The 14274-nt window shown below is 43.6% G+C and overlaps 2 protein-coding genes across 3 annotated transcripts; one reads left to right on the top strand and one right to left on the bottom strand.

Annotated features, from left to right (window-relative positions):
• Positions 1 to 4256: 4256 nt before the first annotated feature.
• On the bottom strand, positions 4257 to 6134 carry LOC134035252 (cerebellin-2-like). The gene is made up of 3 exons (XM_062480201.1): positions 5664 to 6134; positions 5032 to 5151; positions 4257 to 4865 (listed from the first exon to the last, which is right to left on the bottom strand). The coding sequence occupies exons 1-3, from the start codon at positions 5946 to 5948 to the stop codon at positions 4668 to 4670; spliced, it is 603 nt and encodes a 200-aa protein (XP_062336185.1). The 5' UTR covers positions 5949 to 6134; the 3' UTR covers positions 4257 to 4667.
• A 1118-nt stretch (positions 6135 to 7252) lies between these two features.
• Positions 7253 to 12152, top strand: fbxo15 (F-box protein 15). 2 transcript variants are annotated; one of them, XM_062480200.1, is made up of 10 exons: positions 7253 to 7607; positions 7704 to 7820; positions 8167 to 8271; positions 8386 to 8625; positions 9624 to 9824; positions 10104 to 10233; positions 10413 to 10495; positions 11005 to 11135; positions 11294 to 11413; positions 11681 to 11804. In XM_062480200.1, the coding sequence occupies exons 1-9, from the start codon at positions 7579 to 7581 to the stop codon at positions 11389 to 11391; spliced, it is 1134 nt and encodes a 377-aa protein (XP_062336184.1). In that variant the 5' UTR covers positions 7253 to 7578; the 3' UTR covers positions 11392 to 11413; positions 11681 to 11804. The 2 variants fall into 2 exon arrangements, with proteins under 2 accessions (XP_062336184.1, XP_062336183.1); XM_062480199.1 differs by having other exon boundaries at positions 7256 to 7607; positions 11289 to 11413; positions 11681 to 12152.
• The last annotated feature ends 2122 nt before the right edge of the window (positions 12153 to 14274 follow it).

Raw genomic sequence — 14274 nt, forward strand, 5'->3', positions numbered from 1 at the left:
AAATTAAATCTGTCAGTCTCCTCTGATACTACGTCTGTTCTTGGATGTACATAACTGCATCAGGGCTGAAACTGAAAGAGGCTCGTAAAATGATTGGGTTTTCTATCACTTAAAGTGATACAAAAGCACCGAGTAGGAATATTGTACACAAACCAAGAGCTGATCCATGGAACCCCTGCTTTGTTAGTTTTACTTAAGATTCAAATTAGCTGTGCCTTCCTTTTATTAGCAGAGCTCAACTGGAGGACAAGACCGGGCAAGGACAATCCTGCTCAAATAAAAGTTCAATTAAATCAAGTAAAAAATTCTGCTCTCCAACTCTAACCTCACAGCTTCCTGTACAAGAGGGTGTCATGTCTTTACTTGGTGTGATGCTGTTCAGAGTATCACTGTGTTTGGAAGCTCCCAGCCAAACGCAGACTGGAATTAGGGGGCACTCTCTTCTTTTCAAGGTTTTTTTGGAAGGGCTGTCATGAGTGGGCATGCTCGGCATGGCTTGCATTGGGCTGGCGTGTCTAGAGAATCTATTTAACAATGTCTCCCCTCCTCCCCTGGCCAGCCCTCTGACTGGTATGAGCTGCAGTAATGAGGTCACCACTCTCAACACAGCACCATTTGTACAGTGCAAAGCAGGTTGCATGAAGTAGACCAGACTTTTGTTTACATTGTATTACAGTCCATTCTTCTCATTTAATGAACTTCCAATCCAGAACACAAGAAAAATAAGCTTGCAAGACCATTACGGTAGGATTGAAGAGAAGATAGAACTTCCAAACAGTCTTACTTAACTTGGATAAGACATTTGTTAAATTGACATCAATCTTTTTTTCTTGATTGAAGAACACACACGAAACAGTCATGACGGACTTACAGTCTCCTTTAACCAGTTTGAGGTTCAATGACCTGAGAGAAAATTGCACAGTTGTCAACAATGTACCACTGAAGTGCCAAAGATTGTGTATCATCAATCTTGTGTTCTAATTACATGTGCCCAAGATAGCAAAATGAGACGTTGTTAGGGTCCAACAAGGTACTGTGATGAATATAATTACAACACTCAACTCTTCAGCTGTGATTACACAGCTGTTAGATTTGAAGTTCATCCCCCCCCATTGTGGTGCTGTCTGCAGACCGCTGTTCTGTCTTGGTGTTGAGTGAAAGGTTCAAGAGAGGGAGATAACTTCAGAGTTCATTTCTCTGACAACTGTCCTGTTACTTTCTCTTTTCCGAGGGCTGGTCTCAGTTGTTCTTTTTGAGAGTTTCAAAGCTGGAGGGAGAGGTCACCACACATGGCATAACCATAGTCACATTCCAAAGCATCATTAAACCATGTTTTTACCTTTTGCCCATATGTACCCAACACATCCTAAATAATATTCAAGATGTATGAGAAAGACATTGTTTGTATATGCTGTATGTGTGCATGCATGTGTGCATATTGTCCTTATCAAGTTGATGGATTCAGGCTTTCAATAGGTCGGACTGTTACCGTGGAGATCTAAAGGGCATGTCCAGACACATATAGACAGCAGACCCTCAAAGAGTAAATGATGTCTCCAGGATGACCTATCACAAGATAGATTTGGTGGGCCTGGAGCGATTAAAACCCAGAGCGCCTCGCCATAAATCTCTCCTGCTGTGTATTAAAACTGTCCTTGTTACCCAGCATGCCGTTGAGAGTTCTGGAAGCAGGCCCTGGAGGGATGTTGGCTGGACAGGGGACAGGGGCAATGCAGCAGGATCTGATTTGATAATTATTTTGTAGTACAAATCAGATGTGTGCATATCCAGAGGTTATGAGAAAAAAGCTAACAAAACAAATATGCTGTGTTTCTTGACGTGTTTGTGAAGCTTCACTGTCTTAATTTAACTTGGATATACAGTAGCTCCAACGGACAAGTAATACATATTTTTTTACATTGAACCATGAATATAACATTCTGTACATTGTGTTCTTCTAAGTATCCCCATCAATCCTAATACATAATACAGAACACAGACAAAAAATGACGTTTTTTTTTTTACTCCCTGATAAGTCGAGGAGTTGAAGCCAGCCAGTTGTAGTCCAGGTGTTTGGCAGAGAAAGGGTCCCTTCTACAGTCCTAGAAGACTATCAGATCTCCATCGTGGGAACCTCCTACCAAAGCTCTGACTTCTCCCCACCCCAACACGCCACACACGGACCAGCTGTGGAAAGCTAGAGGGAGGGAGAAGGGGCCTAGGAACAGGACCGTCTCTAAACAGACCTGATCATGACAACATGAAGACAACAAGATGTGTGAAAACTCCAGATAAGAAAGTCAACTAAGTATAAGTTCATCTCCCAGTACAATGTCACCAAAATGGACGTTTCACCAGCTACTACAGTTAGTTCCTTGGCCAAATAGAGGATATAACTCAGGTTTCTGTCTAGTAAATGCATATTCAGACAATTCCTCTATGCTTGTAAAAGTAACTGGCTTGACTACTGCAGTCATTTGTTTTTATTGCAGATCAATATGCAAATGGTGAGACACACGCACACTGCAGTCAAGTATCCATGAACCCTAACCCTTGTCCCATCTGTCCTTAACCCTTTGTTCCATAACTCTGTAAACACCTTTATGTACTTTTTAAGCAAATTTAGACTTTCTGTTCAGGCTATTGAGATCTGTGAGTACTGTGAGTGCTCTGTCTATGGTCAATTCAGACAAATCTAATTTGAGTTGTAGGATGGCAAGGGCACTGTTTCTGTGTGTTTCTTTTGTTATAATAGTAACAAGAAAAATCCATCCAAATGAAGACACAACCAAAACAACAACAATGTCTCATTTCCAAGGACGTGAAGCTCACTATAGGCCTATGAATGAGTCAAACATTTGGGAGACAAACAACATGCTTCTTTCAATGGGTCATACGCACAACAGTCCACTATACTTGTTTGATTGACAGGGAATGTGAGTGGGAAGTGGGCATCGCCTACGCTTTTGCTACGGTTACAATAGGCCAGCACCTACACAGTGGCAAAGTGCCCCATACATACAAGCTAACAATGGAGGCCTTGAGCTGTACGACCAGGGAGGGTATAACCCTCAATGACAGTACCACACTGTGAAGCCTCAGTGCTGCTGTACTGTATGACAGGTGCACTACATCTACAATACTTCTTTATTGTCATCAGACAGTAGTGGATGACCCTAGTGGAGCCACACTTCTTATAAACAAGGCTTCCTACTTTACATGTTGGTAGATGTTTGAGTTTGTTCCTGAACCTAAGTCCGTCTTAATCATTTCTGACCTATAATTCAAACAATGCTTAAAGAGGATTGACCATTCAAACAGTAAGACTCACACAGAACATGGTACCATGCCACACACGTGTATTCGGAACAATAACAAACACTCCCACGTGTCCATAGACTAAATGGTCAGCTTGTTGTGAACACTTTGAGTATGACACACGTTACAGTGGGACTTAAGGCTGAGCCTGAACTTGTGTAGGAGACTGTTGTTTGTCTGCTGCCGAGGCTCATCAATATTGTGTGTGTTTGTGTATGCAGAAATCACTTCCTGGGTCGAGGATGTGGATTACTCTGTAGAGCTAAGGGGTACTAGCCGTTCTCCATTAAGCTTATTGATTCAAGTCGGCCTGAATGCTAAGTGCACTTAGTTACACCCATTGAAACATGTCCCCATGTTAGGCCTTATTGTGTGGTAGGGATAGGATTAGTTGTTGTCTGGCACACTCCGTACACTAAATGATTGTAATACAGTTGTATTATTTTATATTATAGTATGAATGCAGTCTTACAAAATGCAGTATGTTTAACAACATGTCCTCAGTCCAACACAAAACTCCTTCTGCACTTACCAAGGGGGTATTCACAGAATATATAGAGCACAACTAAGAGTTTCTGCATGGGTCTCCTATTCACCATAGAAGACATGAACCTGGAGTCTAATGCATTTCAAAAGGACTAAATGTCCAACATTACGCCTCCTTTGAATCTTTTGCTGTGATCATAGCACCATCTTGTGGCAAAACACAGCAACAGAAGTCAAACTGACATTAACCCCAAACAACCCCATGCCACTGACCCAATACACATTGAATCATAGTCTAGATGATGAAGTATACATCCATCAACACACATTTAACATGCAAACTACACTAATGTACATTAATGTATATGGTTGGCTATTGGCTGTAGGGTTCTGCAATCTTGGCGAACCACCTATAATAGTAGGCCACACTCAGCATCAATGTGCACTCCATCTTTTCTTTATTGTTTTAAATTGGACACAAATTTCAGGACACAGAGCAACTCTGACAAATGTCTGTTTCGAGCACTGTACTATGTATTTTATTTGTGGATACAAGCATGCCGAATACCCCACCCAGCCTACAAGTATGTTGTGTAATAAAAGACTGTCATCTATTGAAAAAAGTTTCCTGTACAATCTAAAGATGTCTTGTTGACATGGTGCCCATTTCAGGTCGATGATCTGTCGTTGGTCAGTGGGTTTGGATTTGTATTCCAAGTAAACGTTCCTTACTCTCAGGTGCAGCGGTGCACACAATCACATTCACACGAAGGGTTAGGTAGCTTACAGATTTCCTTGTCAGACAATGCTGTTCAAATAAATGTCATGATTGTTCTTTCGGGTGACAACAAACAAATCGCATGTTATAACGGGAAGACTAAAAAGCCAGAGAAAGTGGAGTATTTCCATCCGCCCATGAGCGTACCCCGTTCCAGCTTCAGATAGACCCGGTCCTCACGCTCCACCATCAGCAGAACTCCATTGCTGGCTGCCTCCCGCGTAACGTCCTGGTCGCCGGCAAAGGCTGAAATAACCGCATAGTCGTTCTGCATCAGGTTGATCTGAGATAACGGAGACAACAAGGACATGTTTTACTCTGTAAGCAGGCCTTCCATATGCTCAGCGTAGGTCTACACATAATGCTGTATTGGTAGTCCAATTGTTGGCAAACATTTTTTTTAATCAGATGTTGACTTTAGAACAGTTCGGCCAAAGAGCTTGACTCACCTGTATGGTTTGTCTGTTATAGACTTTTACCACGTGAAAGCTGAAGCTGTAGATCCCTCTCCGTGGCGCTTGGAACACACTCGCTTTTAGATCGAAATGGCTGCCGATGTTCACTAATACCTGCAACAAGGTATTAGTGGGTCAGATGGCTGAGCGGTTAGGGAATCGGGCTATTACTCAGGCTATTAATCAGAAGTTTGCCGGTTCGATTCCTGTCCGTGTCCTTGGGCAAGGCACTTCACCCATCTTGCCTAGGGGGAATGTCCCCGTACTTACTGTACTCGCTCTGGATAAGAGCGTCTGCTAAATGACTAAATGTAAATGTAAACAAAAATATAACCTCAGACATTTCAGCCAAGAGAGAACGCAAACTCATGGGTTACATACTATCGCCGTGCGTAATGGCCACCCCCTGCGAACTTAATAGACCTAGAGAACTCGAACGCATCTCCGAAGTGTAGCAACATGTAAACTAAAAACATGTCTAATTCTTTAATGGATATGGCCCTTTTCTCAACATTTTTAATTGCCTTGCGGTAACGCGAACCTGTCCAGAACCAACGGACACCCAGAAATACATTTGTATCACTGTCTAATCGCGCGTATGTGTAGAGATTTCTAAATGAGCTAACCTGGTCAAAATAGATGGTCAAGGACGTGTTGCTCATCTCCGACGGCTCATGATTAGTCCCGCGCACCGCTGAGAAAGCCACTTTGGCGCCTTCGGAGCGGACAGATAACCCGAGCGAGGAGGTGACCGCTGCGTCTGAGGAAGGGTTCGAGTCACACACAACCACACACTTGCCTTCCAGTACGATGGGATCTGTGTCGTTTCGGCCAATACATACAATTACGCCGCATCCCAATAGGAGCGTCAGTGCAATGGGATAGTGTCCAGCGCAGCGGTTTGGCAGCATGGTCGCAATGCTGATTTTACACACTAATAATACCCGGCGTCAGCCAAATGAGGTGTGACTCGATCACCTAGTCCAGTTGTGTACTTCCCTCTCTCACTTCCCTTCACAGTCTTTGTCTCTCCTAAACAAACTCTACTCTTTCCTACCACCTCCCTTGAGTCTTCAAACGTTATTGATTTAAGAGAGATTCACTCTCACCCCCGTCTGCAGAAGCCGGTATCGCAGTTTATAAGCAGTGGCGGTTCTACATTGAATTACACCCAGGGCGAGACACCCTTCGCCCCCCCCTCCCCCCCCCCCCCCCCATTGAAATCAAAAGGCTGTTATGGTAAGACCGATTATGTTCTATACAGCTAAAACAGCCTGGGGTCAAATTGACACCAAACATAATAGGAGGGTTACATAAACATGCCCTTACACGCTAAATGTCTGTTATTACATGCTATATTAATATAACTTAGGGATTAGGGAGGAACACTTTTAGTTATGACGTTAAACTATACTTTGTCACGAAATATAGTTGTAGCAAATAGCAAATGTTCGTCTTTGAAACTACCTACAGATTTCAAAATTCCGTCGGCTAATTACAGGGCCTAACCTAAATAATGAAAATAAATAATAACTGAACTTGTAACAGTTTTGTTGCAAAGCACACTATTATGGTGAAATGTTATCTCCTGTTTGTTGAGTTAAAACCTAAAAATTGTTGTTGCATAGCAAGCATCATAGCAAAAAGGCTAACAAACGTAAGAGTTAGCCTATACCCATTTTTTTTCAATTCGCCATTTCACACAATTAAAAAAAAACTAAAATGTGCAGGAACTTTAGGCATATATTTATAATATTATGAATTGTCCGTTCCATTTGGGAGACCCAGTCAGATGAGCTGTCTGTCCCTCTCCCCTTTTTTCACACAGCTTCTGTGCACGGCACCTTCTCAGCAAGCAGGGGTGCCTGCAGCTGCCTGAAGGGGGCGCCAATTTGCCAATTCCCCACACAGTGAAATGATAGAAAATAGATTTTTATTTATTTATTTTATGCTCGTGCGCCCCCCACGTGACATGAAAAAATGCCGCCCCTGTTTATAAGTCTACTTCTTTTAACTGGATACGTCATGTCTTTCTTTTGCAGAAAGTCACTTTTTGGCACAACACAACATCTGAGTATTTCCTGTCCTGCAGGATGCCTAACAATTTTAACTCCAACTTCAATGTTTTGTAACACCAGAGAATGTCTCAAAGGTGAGTGATACCTTTGAGAATTCGCCGAGTCGGAGGGAGGCAGCATTTGCACATGCTGCTCAAACACCCAACCGAAGAGTGCAATGCCGTCATGCCAAGTGCAGCCAGCCAGGTAGTATTTTTTTCATATGCATTTGACATGAAATCATGCTAATGTAACAAGTATTTTGGGATGGGTGCATGCTCGTGAGGAATTCCATATAATAGCTTGCTAGCGATCTCCCAAGGGTTCAATCCCGCAACTATGTTTGTGTGTTCTTGTCACCATGGCTACTGAAAGCGGACAACTTTGGTAACTAAGGATGCAGTATTAGTGCACCGCCAACTCGAGGTAGAGGTTGGGTAAGGTCCGACAGCAAAAAAATATAGCCTATAGTTGCGTGAAGAAAATGTCGACAGAATCTTCAAGTTCTCAAAGGTGAGAAAAGAACGTCAAACGTCATGCAAAGTGTAGCAGGAAGCGTCACGCAGACTGCTTGAAAAATGTCAAATGTTTATTTTCTGTTTTCTTCAGTGTCAAACCACTGTCAATGTCATATAAGACCGCAGCATGCCGTGAAGCCGTTGGTCCAGGCTACAAATGTGCAGTCAAATTAACCAAAACAGCACGCACCGAAAACCTCATAGAGAGGTAAGTAAACAATCCCTGCTCTATGACAAAGCAAGTGTCAGTTTGTGAAATGGTGAAATGTAGGCACAGTAGCCTACACTCACTTAGTTTTTTAAGCTGAACATATCCCAAAAGTCATATTATTCACAACTAAACCTTCTATTTCACATGAGGGCTGTTGTGTAATTAAGGCTAAATGCAGATGGAGGGTGTTTCATCTGTGTTCAATGTTTCTAATCACCCTTTTTTCATATTATTCACAACTAAACCTTCTATTTAACATGAGAGCTGTTGTGTAATTAAGGCTAAATGCAGATGGAGGGTGTTTCATTTGTGTTCATTGTTTCTAATCACCCTTTTTTATTAGAATGCCTCCTGAGATCCTAATTAAGATAATTTCATACCTGGATGCTTCCTCTCTCTTCTGCATCGGGCATGTCAACAAACTGTTCCTTCAGCTGGCCAACAACAGGTAAGGACCAAGTCTCTGGATCAAAAACGCATGTCTTACTAAGCAGTAATGATTCATGACCCTGTCCATCCATCCCTTCCTCTCAGCTAAAATCCTTCACCACTCGCCTTGCAGCTCTATGTGGCACAAAATGTACCTGTCCGAGTACAGTGGGAGTAAGAAAGGGAAGGCCAAGCCCAAGGATGCGGCGATGAAGAGGCTGAGTTGTGTGGAAGTCCAGGAGAGGCCTGTTGGTTACTGGAGGAGGCTGTACTTCAGGACCAAGGCTGGGTACAACGAGAGCATGTGGAAGAGAGACCTCCGGAACATCAACCCTTACACAGGGCTCCCCAGGCAGACGGAGAGAGTCCTCAGGTCAGAGATTGGGAGAGGTGACTTCCCTTCCCAAGGGACTAGTGAATAATTGTATACCAGTGAAATATAAGGCTTTTAAATGTAAGTTACGGTCATTTTAGTTATAAATAAAGGCCCAGCCTATTTGTGTCAAGTAAAATATTTGCTATGGTTCTCAATTTCTATCCAGCAAAGGCAGGCAGACCTTTTAAGTAAGCTGCGTGTCTGTAATATCAGGGGAATTCCTGTCTTAATATTATCTCAAGGAGGAATCCAATCGCTTGTTTCTTCTGCAAAGCTAAACTGCGGGGTGAAAGCTCTGCCCTGTAGCTGTTACATGTTCACATGGGAACGTGAGGAGGATAGAAGCCTCTAGCAATCAAACATCAGGAGTCCGCCCCCCCCATATAATGACTCTTCCTTATTAAAGGTGAGGAAGGAGGTATGTGTCTGATGTGATCCGTGCTCGGGGAGATACCAGCTTATCCAGGAGAGCTCCCGTGACGCCTCCTCTTCCTGCCGTGTATTTCTAACCTCTGATTAGAACCGTGGCTGCACTCAATTTGAAGTTCCATGGCAGACGTGCCGGTAGAGATGGGGAAGTGGAAATAATTGTGTTCCTTTCCGAGGCTGTGCGAATTGTTGAAATAAATGACTTGGACCTCTCCCCCCCCCCCGCCTCTCTCTCACATTTCCTCCCACTCCTGCCCAGACTAGTCCCTGTTGGGCCCCCAATGCTTCAGATACGTGGGAGTAAGCGATTTACCCCGGTAATCATTTCGCAAGACAACGGATACACTCAACAACAGGGATCAAAATCCCCCAGCCCCGCCTGAGTGGTTCTGGTTATTGGGTGGCTTCTCTAATTGAAAGGAGATGCTGTGTGTGGAAGACTCCGGATGCTATACAGTGGTGCCGTCCCTCAATCACAAGTTGGACAAGATAGGATCGAAGATTAATTGCTCCAATGCACATGTACGCACACAAAACTCTCACACGGCTCTGCTCCTCTTCTCCAGGAACTTGCGTGTTACGTGGGAGATGTCGGCGTTCAGTAAGTCGGGGTGGGAGGGCACGTTTGAGCAAAGCCACGCCCACTATTCCGAGTTGTCAGTGTCGGTGTGCTGGAGCAGCAGCAGCTGGCCCTCCCTCCAACATCTGTCACACCTGCAGCTCCACGGGGTCACGAGGGTGCCACTCAACTGCCCTAACTTCATGAAGTAATTTTCTCCCCCCTCATTTCTTTTCTCTCTCTCTCTCTCTCTCTCTCTCTCTCTCTCTCTCTCTCTCTCTCTCTCTCTCTCTCTCTCTCTATCTATCTATCTATCTATCTATCTATCTATCTATCTATCTATCTATCTCTCTCTCTCTCTCTCTCTCTCTCTCTCTCTCTCTCTCTCTCTCTCTCTCTCTCTCTCTCTGTCTCTCAAACCCCATGTACAAAAGCTTAGATTTCCTAGCATCTACTCATCCCTCACTCTCCTCCTATTCTCCTATAGACCAGGGTGGCGATCACAGATGGCCCAGTATGACCTGGGCACCCTCTCCAAGACCGGGCAGGTCATTGACACCGACAGGCTGGTGGACCTGCTGTGCCTAGCTCCAGGCGTCATCGTGGGCATGTGGAAGGTAGGCCAACATTCCAGTGCATGTTGAGTTGGGGACATGCCTGCCAACATAGTCTTTTGACTTTGAACTTCCAATAGACGAGTTTGTAAGAATAATTGGGTAAGGGTAATGTAACAATACTTGATCTAAAACGCATGGTCTGATCACACAGTAATGGAAGTGTGTTTACGTGTGTGCAGGACAGGGGGTCTGTGGCCTTTGTCATGGTCTGTCTGCACTTTAACCGGCTGGTGGAGAGGAGTCTCCTGAGCACCTCTGTCAGGTACGTTGCGCCAACACCTTTTCTTCACATATCTACCTGGCTTCATCGCTGAAAGATGGCAGGCTGTGTGTTTTTAGACAGTGCTTAAAGATGCCTGCACGTCCTAAGGGTCATCTTCACAGCATGTTATGGCTTTTAATTACACTGGGTACTAACTGTTGATTATTTAATGAAACAGGGGTGCAGCTAAATGGTTTACATTTGGCTGTCTCATGCTGTAAAACAGGCTCTTCCTTCCAACACCTTGGATCCTTTTAAATGATCCGAGGTGTTGAATATGTCCTCAGACTTCGGCTTGGCTAAAAACATATGCACATCCCTAACTACTAGGTCAGAATTAGTAGCCTTAATGATGTATTTATGACGTGTTAAACTCCCTGGTGTGTTTTTTGCAGACTAGTTCATAGTGTGATGGCTCCCTCCAGTGGAGGCTGGTGGTAGCACTTCTAACTGTCACATAATGAACAGTCTATGTTTATTCTCTGACACACTTGGTTTCCCTCAACCAGCCCCCAAACCGCCCTGTTTGACGATGTGGACCCCAACTATGGTCTCCATGGTTATACTTTACACATTGTGCTCCACAACACAGAGGCTACGCTCATGTCTGACCGCTTCTCACAACTCTCCTGCCAGAAAGGTACACACTACAGGGGCTCAGATCAACATTCATTTTTAGTGCAAGTGATTTATTAAATTACTGAATGGCAAATGAGGAGATGATATTGAATTATCTCGCTTTGCTAAACCAACAAACTGACCTGATCACGTCTGCCTGTGTGTCGTCGACCAGATCAGATCAGAAATGGACACATTCATCTGAGTGCCATCAGCAGGGTGCATCGGTCCCAGCATCGCCCACTGGTGAACAAGCCCACGCTGCCCTGGATGTGTGAGGCCCTGCAGGGTAGTGTGGAGGTGACTGGGCCCCATCTTCTGAATGGGTTTGATCAACCCTCCCATTCTTTCATTTCCACTGCCTAGCCTGTGTATGTGTCTACCCAGTCCTAATACAGTCAGTAATGTTTAACAATGGGTGCTTCATTGACTTTTGATGGAAGATCTTCTATGTGGAAAGTTACCAGTTTCAGTAATTCCCTAAATGCTGATTCATGATGGGCCAATGAAAATGTGAATAAAATAATATATAACATTTTTCTCATTCCTGTCTCTCTCTGTCTTTAGAACTGCTGTGTGATGAGTCTCACTCTACTGGACGAGGCCCACAAGCCCTTCTGGTGTGTAAGCACTCCCGTTTCCCTAGAACCATCCAATAAGAAGCAGGTGTCCTATGACTATGAGGGCAATCACTTCCTGATCCAGTACCAGGAAGCGGAAGGCAAGGTGAGGATGGAGCTGGTGTGGCTGTAGGAGCAGGGACACTTCCTGCTTGTCAGCCTCCTTGTCTCTGTCGCACTGGACAAAGTCAACAAGCACTTTGGCAGACACTACTCTTGTTGATATTGCTCTGCTGGACTGGAGAAAGAGGGATTGGAATTGGTGGAGAAAAGATGAGGAAGAGGAAGAACCGAAGCAGGAGAGAAGAAGCAAGAGGAGAACAAGGGTTTTGTTGAGTTTTCTTTGGTTTGACGAGGGGTGAAATATGCAAATAACTCATGAATGCCTTCTTGGCTTTTTATAAATCCTTGTTAACAGATATGCATTCCTGTTTACCTCTTCCCACAAAATATTTCTAAAGCTTTCTCTCTCAGTACACAATGACTGGCCATGTTTTCAAAGATTTTCCCTTGTTATGGCAGATCCCCATTTCTGAGCTCTAATAGCTATTAGCCAGATTGCATTGTCAACCGCTTTGCAATTACGTTTAGATGAAAAAAGTGTTTCCGGGCTGCGGAAAGCAGTGTGAGCCGCTCTTACAGTTAAGATAGGATCCAGCTGAGCAGATCAATCATTGGACTCAGTGTTGCTGATGGCTATTAAAACAAGGCTAGTTCCAGGGGTAATAGGATTTCCCTTGAGCCTCTGTGATTCACCGGAGGGTCAACATCACCTTGAAAAGATGCTTATTTTTCACACACCTCACCAACTTACATTGGCACTTAACGTACAAATCCATTTGTGGGGTGGTGGTGGTGGGCAGGGGGGGAGGGGGGGGGCAGGGTTTTATGGGCGATGGATTGGCTTGTGTCACCAGCACTGAGAGCTGGTGTGACAGCTCGAGCAATATGACAGACATGCTGTCTGAAGGTGAAAGGCCCCATCTGGAGTGGCCAACACCAAGGGTGTGTTTCATTAGGCAGGACACGCTACAAGACTGGGGAACATTGACTGTTAAAGGCCTATTAAGGTGGCATTATGGTGAAGTGAATAGCTCTGAGCATGGGAACCTTCCCCGGGGGAAACATACATATTTCTATTCCTCTGCACTGTCCTCACTCCATTAGTCATTATCACTATCATAAACCACTAGATTAGTATAGAGTAACATTGTGGGTGGAACTATAAAATGGGTCGCAGGTTATGATAATGTCTGTTTAGAACATACTCTCTTTCAGGTAGCTCATTCAGGCTAGCATGCCATGACACTTGTAGCCTAGAAACAGGTAACCCATGGTCACTATAACAAGAATGAATTAAATTACCATACACAACGATTCCATTGGTGTGACCTTCGTTGACCATTAGATAGCCTACAGTCAACTAAGAATCTGGCAATCCTTCAGTGTATAAGTAAAATCCATTACTAGCCCCAGGTTATTGTGGGCTTGTAATGGCTTCTTTCCATGAACACTCAAACTCAGGCAATGTAGTCTGTTTACAGTTTTTCTCAATTGCTAAAACACTAAAACCCATTGGCTGAACAAAGTTCTCAGTTGCCTGAACTCATGTAGCTAATTGTGCCTGTCTGTTGTCAATACCTTAAACCATTTCACATGGTAAAACACAATTTGCAGATCTCACTTAGACTGTTCAGCAAAACTCTAAACACATTCTTATTTTTACGTAAAACACATTCTGCACTCTAATGCACATGTCATCCATACTGGTAAACACAAATGGCAACAATCAAATACAAATAGAGAAAACATGTCATTGACTAAACACAACCAATCAAAATTGATTTCACTTGTTTCAAATGATGTGACATAACCAATATAAGCCAGTTCAGAGAGCAAACAGGTTGTTGAAGGTGGGAAAATATTGCTTGTGATGTCGACAAAGTGCTCTGGCCTAACCCAGCCCAAAGACAAGAAGAAGCACATTGATCACGTGTTTACTCCTTTGATTTTTGTCCCTTTCAGTATTGTATACTGTAGTACAGTGCAGTGTAGGCTGTATACTGTACAATGAACAAATTGTATGGCTCTGAACATTGTGCTTTCCATTTGTTACAGTAACAGTACTGACTGCTCAATAGATTTTGACTGATTGCAGTTTCATATCAACAAAGAACAAGAGTGAGTTGTGAGTAGGGAGATGCAGGGTACGGTACTGTATAGGGGTACAAGGAGGAGAAAAAACAATACAATTGCAAACTAACATATAATTTTGATCACTTTGTTTATGATTTGAGAGCAGTGTTTGATTTTGAGCACAGGTAAATCTGTTTTGAGGCGAAAGTTTCATTTTGCAAGAGGATTCAGAGGTTTTGTAAATAGTGCTTGAAGATGAGGTTTTGTGTTTACAGTTTTGAGAAAATGGGTGACTGTTTCAAGAAATGTGTTTTATCAATTGTGAAAAACTGTAATAGCGTAATTTGAACTAGGCCTATATGTGTCTTTAGCAGAGAGGTCATACCCAGCTAACACAGTTACGTT

The sequence above is a fragment of the Osmerus eperlanus genome, chromosome 15 (genome assembly GCF_963692335.1).
Source record: "Osmerus eperlanus chromosome 15, fOsmEpe2.1, whole genome shotgun sequence".
In the NCBI taxonomy this organism is placed as follows: Eukaryota; Metazoa; Chordata; class Actinopteri; order Osmeriformes; family Osmeridae; genus Osmerus; species Osmerus eperlanus.

Bases quoted from the DNA above. Each gene is read 5' to 3' on its own strand.
- fbxo15 (XM_062480199.1), top strand. From the start codon at position 7,579: ATGTCGACAGAATCTTCAAGTTCTCAAAG. The intron at 9,825-10,103 runs GTAATTTTCTCC...ATTCTCCTATAG, and splicing joins AACTGCCCTAACTTCATGAA to ACCAGGGTGGCGATCACAGA. The intron at 10,496-11,004 runs GTACGTTGCGCC...TCCCTCAACCAG, and splicing joins CTCCTGAGCACCTCTGTCAG to CCCCCAAACCGCCCTGTTTG.
- LOC134035252 (XM_062480201.1), bottom strand. From the start codon at position 5,948: ATGCTGCCAAACCGCTGCGCTGGACACTATCCCATTGCACTGACGCTC. The intron at 5,152-5,663 runs GTTAGCTCATTT...ACCTTGTTGCAG, and splicing joins TGACCATCTATTTTGACCAG to GTATTAGTGAACATCGGCAG. The intron at 4,866-5,031 runs GTGAGTCAAGCT...CCGTTATCTCAG, and splicing joins ATAACAGACAAACCATACAG to ATCAACCTGATGCAGAACGA.